Source organism: Zingiber officinale, chromosome 4A, assembly GCF_018446385.1.
Source record: "Zingiber officinale cultivar Zhangliang chromosome 4A, Zo_v1.1, whole genome shotgun sequence".
In the NCBI taxonomy this organism is placed as follows: domain Eukaryota; kingdom Viridiplantae; phylum Streptophyta; class Magnoliopsida; order Zingiberales; family Zingiberaceae; genus Zingiber; species Zingiber officinale.
The window spans coordinates 28,597,899-28,612,534 of NC_055992.1; the positions used below are offsets into that span (position 1 = coordinate 28,597,899).

The 14,636-nt window shown below is 39.1% G+C and overlaps 1 protein-coding gene across 1 annotated transcript; it reads right to left on the bottom strand.

The window, feature by feature from the left end:
* Positions 1–481: 481 nt before the first annotated feature.
* On the bottom strand, positions 482–1,313 carry LOC121972326 (uncharacterized protein ycf23-like). The gene is made up of 5 exons (XM_042524007.1): positions 1,230–1,313; positions 1,091–1,150; positions 910–999; positions 725–832; positions 482–649 (listed from the first exon to the last, which is right to left on the bottom strand). Exons 1-5 carry the CDS (start codon positions 1,311–1,313, stop codon positions 482–484), a joined length of 510 nt encoding a protein of 169 aa, XP_042379941.1.
* Between the last annotated feature and the right edge of the window lie 13,323 nt (positions 1,314–14,636).

Genomic DNA, 14,636 nt, shown 5'->3' on the forward strand with positions numbered 1-14,636 from the left:
GGTCTTAAAGACATTGTTTTTTAAGCGTTGTCTTTTATTACTTAAAAACGTTGTCTTTTTAAATTTATAAAAAATAGTGTTTTTCTTAATTAAATAGCAAAAATTATAAAAAAATACTCAAAATTTACATATAATTAAATATCCACAACCACAATCATTTTTATAATAAGACTATTTAACAAATAAATAAAACTTTATATTATACAAACAAAATGTATACATATTGATCCACAAATTAAATTTGTATCATACAAGTTATCCTTAACTTCATGACAATAATTTTTCAAACACACAAGTTTTACAAAACCTCATCATTGACTAACCGCTGTTGTTGGTGTCCATCGCATGGAATTGCTTCTTTAAGTCCAGCCAACTCAAAAATGTTGACGTCCAAGTGTTAGTGTTCAACTACTTCTGACAATGAAGTAGTAGCAGATAATCAAGAACACAAGAGAATCTGAAAGAGTCTATATTTCTTTCACTAGTAGCAGATAATGATTAGATTAGAAAGCAAAAGAACGCATACCACACCAGCTGCTCCTGCTGTTAAAGCCATAGGTGCAGTGACAGCGCTTAATCCAGATGAGCACATAACTGGAATCTGAACTGCTCGGGAAATGGAGTATGCAGCTGCTAGCGTTGGTGTGGCCTACATTTTAAAGAGGAAAAATATCACATTTTTCATCACAAGTGTGCTAAGATTTCTTATTCGTACTGTTGTTACCTTCTCGATCAAACCAAGGACACCAGGTTTTGATGGACTTGAGTATTTCCCTCCTTCAGTTTGGATTATATCAGCACCTTCCTGTTCCAGCAACTCTGCTAGCTTCACCTTTTTAAATTGAACAAAAAACAACGAGAGATTGTGTTAGTGACAAATCTCAGTTTACGAGGAAATAAATGAGCTACCTGATCAGGGAGACTAAGCATGTGTGGCACGGTTACAGACAGTGTAATGGATGGAAGAATCCTTCTAGTTTCTCTAGTGAGCTTTAGAATCTGACAATGGCACCACAGAATAGTGACGAGATAGAAATAGCTGAAAATACTCGAGGAACTGCAAGGAAAAGTACGATCATGATTCATATACCTGTTCAGGGGAAAACTGAATTCCCATCTCGTAGAAAGAATCATAATTTCCAATTTCCACCTGCATTTAGCACAAGGATTTTAATGTTTGGTATGACAGACAATCCGATCGAAACCAGTCAAGTTCATCGCATCCTAACCATTTGGGCACCTGCTTCCACTGCAGAAGGAAATGCCAAAGGGTCCACAGAGGAAACACAAATCTGCAAGAACAAGATCATCATAAGAAAGAAGAGCTGTGGAACTCTAAAAATGCGAGCTACTGAGGCAGCGAGCAATCTGCTTGAACAAGGTAATCATGCAGCGTTGAAACTCTGTCGTGAGCATCAAAGACCAAATATTACCAAATATTAAGATCACTGACAAACCAAATAATAGGAAGATTATTGGTATAATCAGCTTCCATAGTTTTGATGTTTGTGGTACCGATGATATTAAAAGATCTTCCTCCTGAATGCTTTGACATTTTGGAATTTAGGAGTTCGAACATGTGTATTAAAATAGAAGAGAATCATACGAATGTGGTATTATTCGATATGATTTGATACAAATTTTGTTTTATACGATTCTAAGATATAAAAAACTATTAAAAAGTAAATAAAACTAATTGAAAGTAAAGAATTAATCTAATTTACTAGAAATTAAATTGAAAGCATTATTACAAAAGAAAAGCAATAATGGGTGAAGTTTAAATCATACAAAACTTGAAAAGAATGAATCTGCACTCTTCACATGGAGACACAAAATTGTCTATAGGTAAGGTCGATTCAACACAAAATAAGTCTAGCCAAAGCCAAGTTGATATAAAAATATGACAATAAGAGTGAAAATTGCACTTCACTCTAGAAGTTATGTACTCTAAAAATTGCCATAAAAATTGAATTTTAATCGATTATCATGGTTTTCTATGGTATACAATTTGGTCTTCTAGGAACAACACATGTGACAAACATGTAAACGATTCATCAACCTAAATGCCATTCTTCAATGCACCAAAAGCACCACATTTGAAGGAAGTAAAACAGCAAGGATTTCACAACCAAAGCATATTATAAGGTAAGTTGCAGAGACGATATTTCATCAGCATGATGATTGATGAGCAGAAAATGCAAGCTATGTTTAATGGCATCACACACCTTTTGAGCCCACGTCGATTGAGTGCTTCCAGATCTTGAAGCTATAACACCATTTCCAAGTTGCCATCAGTAAGTAAAACTCCCACATTGACATTTCATTGAACAGGTGGGGGACTGGCATTACTGGGAATGGCGATGCTGAGATTGGTTGGGACTAGGCCTTGCCTCGACCACGGCTGCTGCGCTGCTTCAGGTAGTAGCGAAGACAAGGTAAGCCACCAAGGAACTTCCTAATTCAATAAAACATCAGGAATTAATTATAACGATCCTTTTGCTATATAAAATGTTTGGAAGAGTAAGCTCCTGAATGCATTGCCAAAACCTGAACAATGGTCAATTCATTCGATAGAGGTGTACCCAGTTACCCTCACTATGTACCTCTTTTCAGAAGTTTAACGCCCCTACTCCCAATCCATCCCAAACCAATTCCATGATTGCCTTCATCATAGGAATTCAATTTGTAACCAACATAAAAAAGGACAACTTTAACTAAATCAAACAATAACTTTCTCCGGATTCACAGACCTATAGTGCAGGAACTTCCCCTTGTGGAGGGGGAAAAAACAAGGAGCTTAGGACAAGAGAGGTTACACGATTTTCGCCACTAGGGTAAAGCAAAGCGCAGGAAGACCACATAAGACATCAAATAAATGAATAAGAACAGTACAGGGCGAAAAGAAGGATGACGACTTACAGAAACCAGTGTGGATCATGAATACCTCCATGGACGCTCCGATCAGCGCCGATACCGCGCCAATCTTCAAGTACCAATCCAGAAACTTCATTGCCTAAAAGATTCGAAGACAAAAACAGAAACGACAAAATCGAAGCCTCAGCGTGGATCTGCAAGTCAACCAGCCGCAACGGCGACGCGAAACAAAGCAAGAAACGAGGGACCAAGAATCAAAGAGAACACTACAGGCCGCCGCTGAGAACAGGAAGTCCGTGGAGCGCCGTTGTGGCTCCGGCGGCGGATGCTCCGTCAACGCGTCAGCGTGCAGAGGGAAAAGGGGGCAGCTCTGGCGGCGGATGCGGTGGCTTCGTCCAGAGGTAGCGGCTAGATCTGCCGTCAGAGATGGCGTCGGCCGGCGTCAGAGATGGTGGCGGATTAGGAAGGGTAAGCTGACTTTGATTGAGGAGATGGGGAAATGCGAGATTAGGGATCTCGACTTGGAGGAGTTGGGCCGGCGTGAGGAGTTTGGGTCGAGATTAGGGTTCAGAGGAGATCACGCGACAAGGAGAGGAGAAGGCGCTCGTGGAGAGGAGAAGGCGCTCGTGGAGAGGAGAAGGAGAGGAGAAGGCACTCGTGGAGAGGAGTGGAGAGGAGAACTCGTGGAGAGGAGTGGTGAGGAGAAGGCGCGCGCGCGTTGAGGGTTTAGAGTTTAGCAAAGCGAGGGCTGCGAATTTATTTTAAGTGAGTTTAGGGGAAACATACACAACACTTTAAAAAACGTTTTTTAAAAAAATGTTGTCTTTGACCATAAACAACAACACTAAAGACAACACTTCATTAAAAACCGTTGTCTTTAGTAAAAAGTAAATACCATAGACAACGCTTTTCACTAAAAGCGTTGTAAAACAAAGAACGACAACGTTTTTATTAAAAAGCGTTGTCTATTGGGTGTTGTTGAATGCAAAAATTCTTGTAGTGACATTACAATTTTAGAAGTAGCAAAGGAAGCAGTTTGGATTAAGAAGTTCATTACCGAACTTGGTGTGGTTCCATCCACTGTTGAAGTATTACCTGTTTATTGTGACAATATTGGAGCCATTACACAAGCAAAGGAACCTGTCTTATCAACGATCCAAACACATGATTCGCTACTATCATCTGATTAGGGAGATTATTAGTAGGAAATAAATACAACTCGAAAAAATTTCCACTAAAAGAAACCTAGTAGATCCTTTGACAAAGGCTCTACCACAAAGAAAGTTTGAGAGTCACCTCCATGCTTATGATTTAGGATACTGTGATGATTGGCATAAAGCCAAGTAGAAGTGTTCGATTTTGAGGAATGTCCTAAGGCAATCACCTTATGATTTTACTATTTATTTGATAAATATAGACCCACTATTTGAGTGTATATTATATGTTTAAATAGTCTTAAACTCATTTACTGAATATCTGTAATAAAATTAATAGCATTTGAGAATTTGTGATTAGATCACAACTTGTGATTATCTCTACATGTACAATTATGAACATATTAGAATTTCCCTAGTCGTCAAATTGGTGCATTCGGATATCGTCAAATTTCCCTAGTCTTAATTTTCTTTTTTAGTTTGAAAAATCAAAGTTGAAAAACTTACCTTTTTAAAAAGTAGATAAAAATTTGAAAAACCTATTTTGAAAATTACCACACGCTTGAGAGTTAAACTTGATTAACTTTTAAAAACTACTTGTCTCCCCCAAGTCAACTTGACTATTTTTTAACTTGGTGTCAAAAATTGCACTTTTTTCAAATTTTGAAAGAAATAACTCTTCACTATGATTGTTTACCTTTGTTCATTTTTTTGATGAATGCCAAAGGGGGAGGAGGGTTAGGTGGTTAAGTTAGCTAAATCAATTTAAAAATACAAACTAACAAACTTTAAAACCACATAAATGCATGTTGTTTCTTGCATATGTTTTCACTAACTTAACCAGGTTGTCATTCCATCAAAAAGGGGGAGATTGTTGGTGCAGGTAGCACTAACGGTCTAACCCAGGTTTTGATGAATGACAAATAGGTTAAGTTAGTCTTGTTGTTGTCTGACACTTTGATCGAGTGTGCAAGAAGTCCAAGCGGGTCGACGGGCTGACCGGACGCCAGGTCGACGGGCTGACCGGACGCTTGGCAAGAAGTCCAGACGGGTCGACGGGTCGACGGGTCGACGGGTCGACGGGTCGACGGGCTGACCGGACGTCTGGCAGGTAAGTGAGGTAAGTCACTGGAGGGGAGTGACTGTGAGGACGCATTCCCGGGAAGGGGACATTAGGCGTCGATCCAGCTTAGATCCATTTCGGATGTCTAAGTCGAGATCGTGACTCGATTCCGGTCTCGGAAAGACGGAATCTAAGTCATACTAACTTATGCTAATTCATACTATTATAAATGTGCTAATAATCTGTTTTGCAGGATATATATTGCCTCGGACTAACTTTGTTTTGCAGGAAAAAGGAGATTTCTGGAACAAGGTGGTCAGGGCGCCCGGAGGGGATCCGGGCGCCCGGAGGTCCGGGCGCCCGGAAGGGATCCGGGCGCCCGGAATGCAAATTATATCCAACCGAGTCGTCGCCACGTGGAGCATCACGGGTTGTGCAGCTACGTCACATTCCAGGCGCCCGGAAGGAATCCAGGCGCCCGGAACATCATATAAAAGAAGCCCCAGGCAGGAGCTTCAAAATCAATCAAGCTGAGAATTCTTCTGCTGCTGGTCTTGCTGCTCAACGTTTAGTGCGACGCCAACAAAGCTCCGACACTACGCTCCATTCTTTTCCCTTCTTGTCGGTATTTTGTTTTTAGTTTTCATTAGCATTCACTGTACAGTTCTTTTGTAATCATTATTTCGAATTGCTAGTGATTGCCCAACGAAAGTGGTCAAGGACCACAGGCCTTCGAGTAGGAGTCGTCACAGGCTCCGAACGAAGTAAAACAACTGTGTCTATTTTACTTTTCCGCTGCGCCTATACTCTTGTTTTTCGAATCGATATTCACCCCCCCCCCCTCTATCGAATCTAACGGTCCTACAGGAACTACCGCGCGCACTTCCTTCTCGTCCGCCGGTGTACTCTTCCGCAGCACCTCGTCCCTCGGACTGTCGTCCTTCTCGCTAGCTGCGTCTTCCGCTCGACTACCTATGTTTCTAAGCTCCTGCACACTTAGACACAAGGTTAGAAACACACAGGACCTAACTTAACTTGTTGATCACACCAAAACAACCTTGGGGTTCCAACAATCTCCCCCTTTTTGGTGTGATCAACCCAAGTTAAGCTAGGGTAAAATAGACTTTAAATAAAATTAAATAACTTAACTTAATTTGCAATTTAAGTACAAAAAGATAGGAAAAAAAATAACTCTATCTACCTCAGTAAAAAAAGATAGACAAAAAATTAAATCTATCTACCTCCCCCTAGACTTATACTTTCCATTCTCCCCCTTTGATCACAAAAAAAATGGGGTTCCAAGAGAAACAATCTAAGTTTATTTTTTTTTTTTAAATATTTCTAACTTAAAAAAATTTCTAAGTAATTTGAGCATAAATTTCTAATTTCAGAAAATCTTTTAACTTAAGAAAGAATGATTTTTGAGAATGTTTAAGCACATAAATGACTAGGTAATTAAAAATTTCTAAGTAAGTAAATTTCTAAATTGAAATAAAATGCTTTGAATAACCCTTTTTAAAGTACTAATTAATTCTTGTATTAATGCTTCATTAGTAAGTTAATTAAACATTTATTTCAATATTTTGGCTTCCAGGTCGTGGCGAGGCACGAGGCCTTCTTGGTTATTGGAGCAACAACCACTTCCTTGACAAAGCCTCATAAAGAAATTCTTTGTTTAATTTTCTCACTTAAAGCGCTAATTTTAATTTTAAAATTCAGTTTAAGCATGATTTAGGAACCCAATATAGGTTCCAACCTACTAGATTAACTAAAACGTTTTTAGGAATATATTTTCTTGAAATGTTCCTAATTTGTCCAGGGTGATATTTAAAGTACCAATTTAAATTATTAAATCTTCTACCATTGGTTTTAAATGAACATGCATGGTTTTTCAAATTATCTACTTGAATTTTCAAGTCATTATTTTCAAGTTTCAATTTTTTATTTTCCAATTTTGATTTATCTAATTCTTCTAGAGGGCAAGACTTAACTAAAATTATTTTTAAATTTTTTATTTCTTTTTATAATTTACAGCAGTCTTTAGTTAATAACTTAACAAATTTATAAAGTTTATCGGGAGGAAGAGAACGTACCTGACTTACCTTATCGAGTTCGTTTTTCGTGTCTCCCCCTGAACTGCTGCTTTCTTCTGACGACGCTCCCCCTTCATCGATGCTCTCGATGCTCATTTCGGAAGAGCTTGACTCGTAGTCGTCATTTTGATGACTTGCCATTAGAGCAAGTCCGGAGAATGCCTCGACTTCCGACTCCGACGACGTATCATCCCACGTCGCCTTTAGGGCTTTTCGCTTTTGGATAGGCTTCTTATCCTTTTCCTTGTTCTTGCTCTTCAGCTTGGGGCAATTGTCCTTGACGTGCCCTTCTTCGTCGCAATGATAGCAGCGGATCGTCCTTTTCTTCTTCCCCTGCGGATGGTTAGTAGATCTGGATTTACAAAGTTTCTTGAATCTTCTTACCATCATTACCATTTCCTCGTCGTCGAGAGAAGATTCCGACTCAGGTTCGTCTCTCGAAGCTTTGAGGGTGACGTTGTTCTTGGGCTCCTTCATTCCTACACATCTTGTCTCATGCACCTCAAATGTTGAAAAAAATTCTTCTAATGAAATTTTTTCTAAGTCCTTCGAAATGTAAAAAGCATCTACTAGTGATGCCCATTTTGAATTTCTTGGAAATGAATTTAAGGCGTACCTGAGCGAATCTCGGTTACTTACCTTTTCTCCGAGATTCGTGAGTCCGGTGATGATTTCTTTTATTCTGGAGTGCAGATGTGCGACTGTCTCGTCTTCCCCAAGTCGCAGGCTAGTGAGCTGATTGCGAAGCAGATCTCGTCTAGCGAGTTTGGCTTCGGACGTACCTTCATGCAGCTCGGGTAAGTGGTGTGTGAGGAGAGAAAAAAGAACGGAGAGAAAGCTCGAGTGGTGTTGCACTAATTTTGAGTAATTCGAAGAAATCGAAACGAAAAGTTTATCCGAAGAGGTGATTGCTCCAATTCAGATTAAGTTGAAAAGGCTCAAAGCCGAAAAGGAAAAAATGAAGCGAAAAAGCAACCAGAAAAACCCCCTACTCGAATGGTGGTTACACTATTTTAGAGCGAACCTGACTCGATACCACTTGTAGGACCGATGGCATGTGAGAGGGTGTGAATCATGTGTTTTTAAAAAATGTTTCTATTTTGAATTTGAAAAACAAGTGGACATCGGAAATCAAAACAGTTAAGTAAGAAAGAAGAGAGAGCAAGACACATGATTTATTTAGTTTGGAGCTTTTGACGATTCCTACTTCAAGACCCCCTTTGGACCTTTCTGATGGGTAATCCACTAACTTTGAATCTCAAATACAAAATACAAGGAGAGTGTAACACTCTACACTTTTCTTTTGCAAGTATATTAAGCATGCACAATAAGAAATTCTTTACCAACACAAAGATGTTGAAATGGATGCGCTCATGTATTTATCCCCCAACGGTTGGATCGAGTCAAAGCTCGATCCTGTGAAAAAGTCACTTCCGGGCGCCCGGAAGGGTTCCGGGCGCCCCGGACTGCTCCGGGCGCCCCGGACAGTTCCGGGCGCCCCGTAGCCAAAAGTCAGCCCAGTTGACTTTTGGTCCGTGCTCTCTTCTCCGGTTCAGCTCGCCTCTGGGCCGGGTCTTTCTACTCTGGCTCCGCTTGCTTGGGTGATCTCTGACATCCGGAATAGGGCTCACCCGAACCCATCTTCCGGTCTTCTCGAGCATGCTTCCCTCCGGCTTCTCGTCCCTCGAAATTTCCGCGTGTCCCTTCTCGTCCACCAGCGTACTCATCCGCAGACTTCATCCCTCAGTCGCACCCCGTGCCGACCTTCACGCTAGCTGCGTCTCTTGCTCCCCGAGCAATCTTCCGCTTGACTACCTGTGTTCCTAAGCTCCTGCACACTTAGACACAAGGTTAGAAACACACAGGACCTAACTTAACTTGTTGATCACACCAAAACAACCTTGGGTTTCCAACACTTACAAGAAAATGTATACCCTATGGTTACTCATTAGGATTATTACTCAAAGTTTTTGGCCAAAGCATCACATGTTAAGAGTATGAGACTCTTGTGCACATGTACGAGTAATTTGAATTCATAGAACTAGAAAATATTACTTGGACTATATGTGATGTAGTCAGCCTAGTGGGGACAAACACATAGACTATGTCCGAAACTAAGTGGATATAAGATGAGTGAAAGGAACGAGGCACAACTCACTATAGCTACTGAAGGGTTTAGAATTATTTTGAGATCAACTATGATTTTTTCAATTAATTGGGGATCATGGTGTACTACTAGGCATCACTCATAATGGTTCCATAATTAAGTAGTTAATTATTGGCGATTAAGATAAATCGAAAATCTATTGGGTCACACGCACTACGAGTCTCTAAAAGACATAAAATAAGTTAAAGAATAGGATTCTTATATCAAGAGATAAATATTTTGTTGAACCATACATAAGATAAATATGAAAATATTTGTCGAAACGGAAGCATGGATGGGGCACACTCTTATGAAAGAATTGGACCCTATTTGGATTAATCATGAACCAATTTAGTTTAGCCATGAACCAACTTAATTAAGTTGTGAACCAAGGGTTAATGGGCTAATTTTTTATTAAGGCATAATGGGTTGGATTTGGGCTTTCTAATTAATCCCATTAAAGAGGACTATATATTGATATGATTAAGAGAGAATTCATTATTGGGTTGATTAGATTTTAGAAACATAAACCCAACACCTCTCCCTCTCTCTCTCTCTCTCTTGCCGTCGACCACAACAAGAGGGTCTCCTCTTGTTGTCGTGTGCCACCCAAGGAAGAAGATCTTCCTTTTGCTTCTTCTTCCTCTCTTGATCCTTCTCCTTCACTCATGGCTAGTACCTTCCAAAGGCAAAGCTTGTTCTCTTGGACTTGTCTTGAAGAGATCGACGTGGATACAAATAGAGGCAAGGTTTGATAATGTCACAAAAGTTTGATGCTCTTCTAGTTACAAGTCATCCGTAAAATATACCTAGAATAATTGTTATTCGATTTCATTTTGTTTTATGATCTTGTCTGTGCGATTGTATCTTGAATGCATATAGTGTGTGTGTGTGTGTGTGTGATGTAATAAATTAGTATATTTATCGTTAAATCTTCCGCTATACATGTTTACGAAACATGTTTTTAGCACACTCCTCATCAAGCATATCCTAGCAGGTGGTTGTGAAGTTAACTAAACGAAGACTTTAGATTGGAGCAGGGGTTGCGAATGGAAGCAAAAAATCCTTCCTGCGCACACTCGAGAGAGCAAACAAATATCCTTACCAAAACCAGGGAAGGGGTCCCTGGCGAAAGCCCTCCGACGCTCAAGTCAGTGTAATGCCCGAGCAGGAAATCGAATAGTAGATGTGTAGTAGAGCGTGTACTTATTCAAAATATGTTCCAACCCGTACCGTGCCATCGGAGAGGACTCCCACTTTATATACCACCTCTAATAACCTCCACAATTATGAAGTGACAAAGAATGTCGGGTGTCAGAAGTTGTCCAGTAAAGGAACATGTATTCTAGGAGGCATATAGTCACCGTTCAAGGAATCTTCCGTTACCCGTGTATACCCTTTTTGTAATTGGCACCATCAATGAGGCAGTTGAAAGAATATGCTCTCATAATGTGTCGGCTAATGAAAAATGTAGAGTCACCTTTGAGGAAGGTTCTATTGAATGCCCATGTAATAACGAAAGAATATTTTCTGACAAGCGGTTGTTATTCTCTGATAGATTGTTGCGATTCTCTGATAATGTGATCCCCGGGAGATATCCCGATAGGATATTCAGCTAACCAGGTGTACATATAAAAGAAGAGTACTGAGTATGGTAAGACATTCAATTTTTTGGGCTACGATGATATATGTCGTGTGATGCTGGAGGCCTGATTATAAAGTAATGGGAAACCAAGTCTCCTAAGTCCAGACGGTTCTTGTGACCGGTCGACCATGTGCAAGGATACTTATTTCTGAAAAATGGGGAACTATTCCCTGAGTGTTGGATCGAGAAGTGCTAGAGGGGGGTGAATAGCGCTCGTGGCTATTTCGTTCGATTCAGAATCGTAAAATACGAGTAATTAAATGCAGCAGAATAACGAAAAGAAAATAAAGCAACACAAAGAGACACGAGGAGTTACTTGGTTCGGAGCCTGTGGCGACTCCTACTCCAAGGCCCGCGATCGTTGATCGCTTCCGGTGGACAACAACTATAAGCTCGAATAATGGTTACAGAGTTATTACAATCTACTTGAAATGAGAAAGTATACCGACAACAAGAATGTGTAATTTCGAAGCTTCAGGTCGTCGGGATCTTGTCGCAGCACTTCGGGATCGTCTCGGTAGCAGAAAGATCACTTAGAATGTGTTCTTTTAAGCTGCTACTCGAAAACCCCTTTTATACAATGCTGGAGGCGCCTCCAAGCCTGTCTGAGGCACCTTCAGGCCGCCGAGTCGCACGCGTGGATCAGCTCTGATCTGGTCGTGCCTTATCCCTTTCAAGGCGCCTCCAAGCTGCTCCAAGGCGCCTCCAACGCCTGGTCCAAGGCGCCTTCAGCTTCCTCCGAGGCGCCTCCAGCTTCTCTGGACAGCTGGCTTCGGCTAGCACCCGAGTCACCTCCAAGCCCCATGGAGGCGCCTCGGGCACTGCTCATCCGAGGTCAAAATGTGCTTCTTTGTTCCTGCAAAATGTGTTAGTCCCAAACACAAAATCCTGCAAAACAAAGTTAGCACAGACATATTATAAGTGATATAATCGACAGTCGTTGGACTGTCCGGGTCTGACTTCGGATTTCCAACCGGAAACCCTAGGTCGACCCGACGCTTACTGTTCCCTCTACGGGGAACGCGTCCTCACCTACTCCACTCAGGAGATTTACATGTTGCCAGTGCGATCCTCCAGATCGACTAGACTTCTGCTCAGCGTTCGAAGCTTCCGGACTTTCTGCTGGACTTCTGCTTCCTGACCCGTCCAGTCTTTCACCTGGTTCGCGACACCAGGACTTTCCACCTAGGGTTACCCCCTAGGACTTTTGCCTTAAGCTCTCGACCCGCCCAGACTTTTCGCATAGGGTTACCACCCCCTATGACCTAGGGTTACAACCCCCTAGGGTTTTCCAACTTCCTAACCGCAGCTAGGACTTTTGCCTAAGTACCACTTAGGACTTTCCTGCAAGCTCCATGAACTTGTTAGATCACAAAACGACTTAACTTTGAACTCTTTGCCATTATCAAAACTTAGGTTCGATCGTCTAATGCTTCCCGCACCAACAATCTCCCCCTTTTTTATTATGGCAACTCAAATTCAAAGTTAAGTAAAACATAATGCATAAATAAACATAAGCATGCTTTTAAATAGGAAGTTTAAGCATAAACGTAAGCATACTTAAGAAACAAGTTAAGTACAAGCTAAAGAAATTTTAAATTTTATAAAAGTTAAGGTAAATTTAAAAAATTCAAAGTTAAGGCTCCCCCTTAATAAGAGAACTTTTATCCTTAATTTGAATTTTTTGTCCTACTCCTTAATTTGAATTTTTGTCCTACTTTCCTTAATTTGAATTTTTTGTCCTACTCTCCCCCTTTGCCATATATCAAAAAAATTTGTAGAAAAACTTGGTAAGAATGTTGAAAGCCAAAAAAATAACATTTAAAACACTTGGCTTTTAAAATTTTGTAGAAAAAAACTTGGCTAAGTAAACATAGTTTAAGTGCAAAACAATTCTGTTTAGCCAAAATTTTGAAAACTTAAGTTTTTAAATACTTTATTTAAAGATTTTTCATTAAACTTAAAAGTCTTAAAAAGGGATTTTCTGAACTAAGTTTTGGAAAAAACTTTTAAAGAAAACACTTAGCTTTAAAGACAAGATATTTAAGGAACCTTTCAAACACTTAGCTTTGTAGTTAATATTCAATGTAAACCTCTTAGCTAAAGAGATAATTATCTTTCAACTAAGTTTAAAGAGCTAGTAAAAAGTTTACTTTAAAAAATAACTTAGTGAAATCTTTGGGGAAAAATAAATATAGTTTTATAGTTAATATTCTTTTAATTTTGAACAAGTTTTTTTTTAAATAACAGTTTGAAAAGGGAAAAATAAACTTTAAGAAAGATATTAATAAAGTTTGAAAAAAATATTTAAATGAATAATGAATTCCAAAATACTTAACGGCCAAAGAGGAGTAAAATAAGGTTAACCTTAATGTCCAATTAAGCATGAGTTGAATTAATTCGATTGTAAGTTAACTAAGTTATTTTAGTAAGGTATCAGAGCCCTAATATGCAAGTTGAGTAACTTAATTTCTTGGCCACAGGTCTAACCATCTAGCTACTAGCTGATTGTCTAGAGGACAACAGCTTTCACTTGGTTAGTCAAGTTAAGTCAATAGTTCCAGTTAGATTGACTAGGGTTGGATGACTTGACTTGATTACTGTATACTAGTGCTGGAGACCATCCAAGGCGCCTTTGGTTAAGGCGGCGGGAAATTTCCCGCCGTGATTAAGGGTGCCTCCCTCGTGTGGGAGGCGCCTCCGCAGTGCGCCTACGTGTCACACAATTTTTTTTTTAATATTAAATTAATTTGTTTTAAAGGTTAGGTTAATTAAGAAAGAAAATTAAGTTAATTAAGTTTCAAAAAATATTAGGTTCATTAAATTTTTGAAAAGTATTAGGATGATTAAATTTTTGAAAAATATTTTAAGTTAATTAAATTTTTGAAAAATAGTTTAAGTTAATTAAATTTTTGGAAAATATTTTAAGTTGATTAAATTTTTGAACAATATTTTAATTAAGTTTTAATTTTGAATTTGAATTTGAATTAATTTTAATTACGAATTTAATTTTGAATTTCAAATTTGATTTTCTTTTAATTTCTATTCCTTAGTCATCTCACCCGATCTAAATTTTCAATCAGGGAATCCTATAATTTTTGTGAGATGAATTATGGTTCAATTTTAGGGTTTGGTTTAATTTTGTGTTAGATTCAAGTTTAGCTTTGGGTTCAACAAGTAGACATTCTTTGGATAAACTTCTGGGCTATGGTGAGTCACAAGGATATCATTAAAGTAATCATGCCTTCGAGGTTTTCCAAATAGTCCTACCCATTGAACTTAATATAAAACTTTGGTCTAACTGGTTAGGATCCATAAAGGGTAGCTTCGGTCAGTTCCACTTAGCCAAATGCACAAGGTCGAAGCCATATCTTCCTAGACATGCGATGATTAAGTTTCCCCAACGTACTATCATCCAATACTTCACCAGTATTGTGAGTCAAGTTAAACCTAACACATTTTAATCTAACCTTAATTACCCTGCCGGGTAGTCTATTCTTGGTTACCCTTATCAGGTGGATTAAGTTAGGAGGTGCCAGCTATTCTGGAGCCTTCCCTTGGATTTTAATTTGATTTAATTTGAATTTAATTTAATTTTAATTTGGATTTTAATTTAATTTGACTTTTAATTTAATTTTATTTAATTTTAATTTTATTTTAT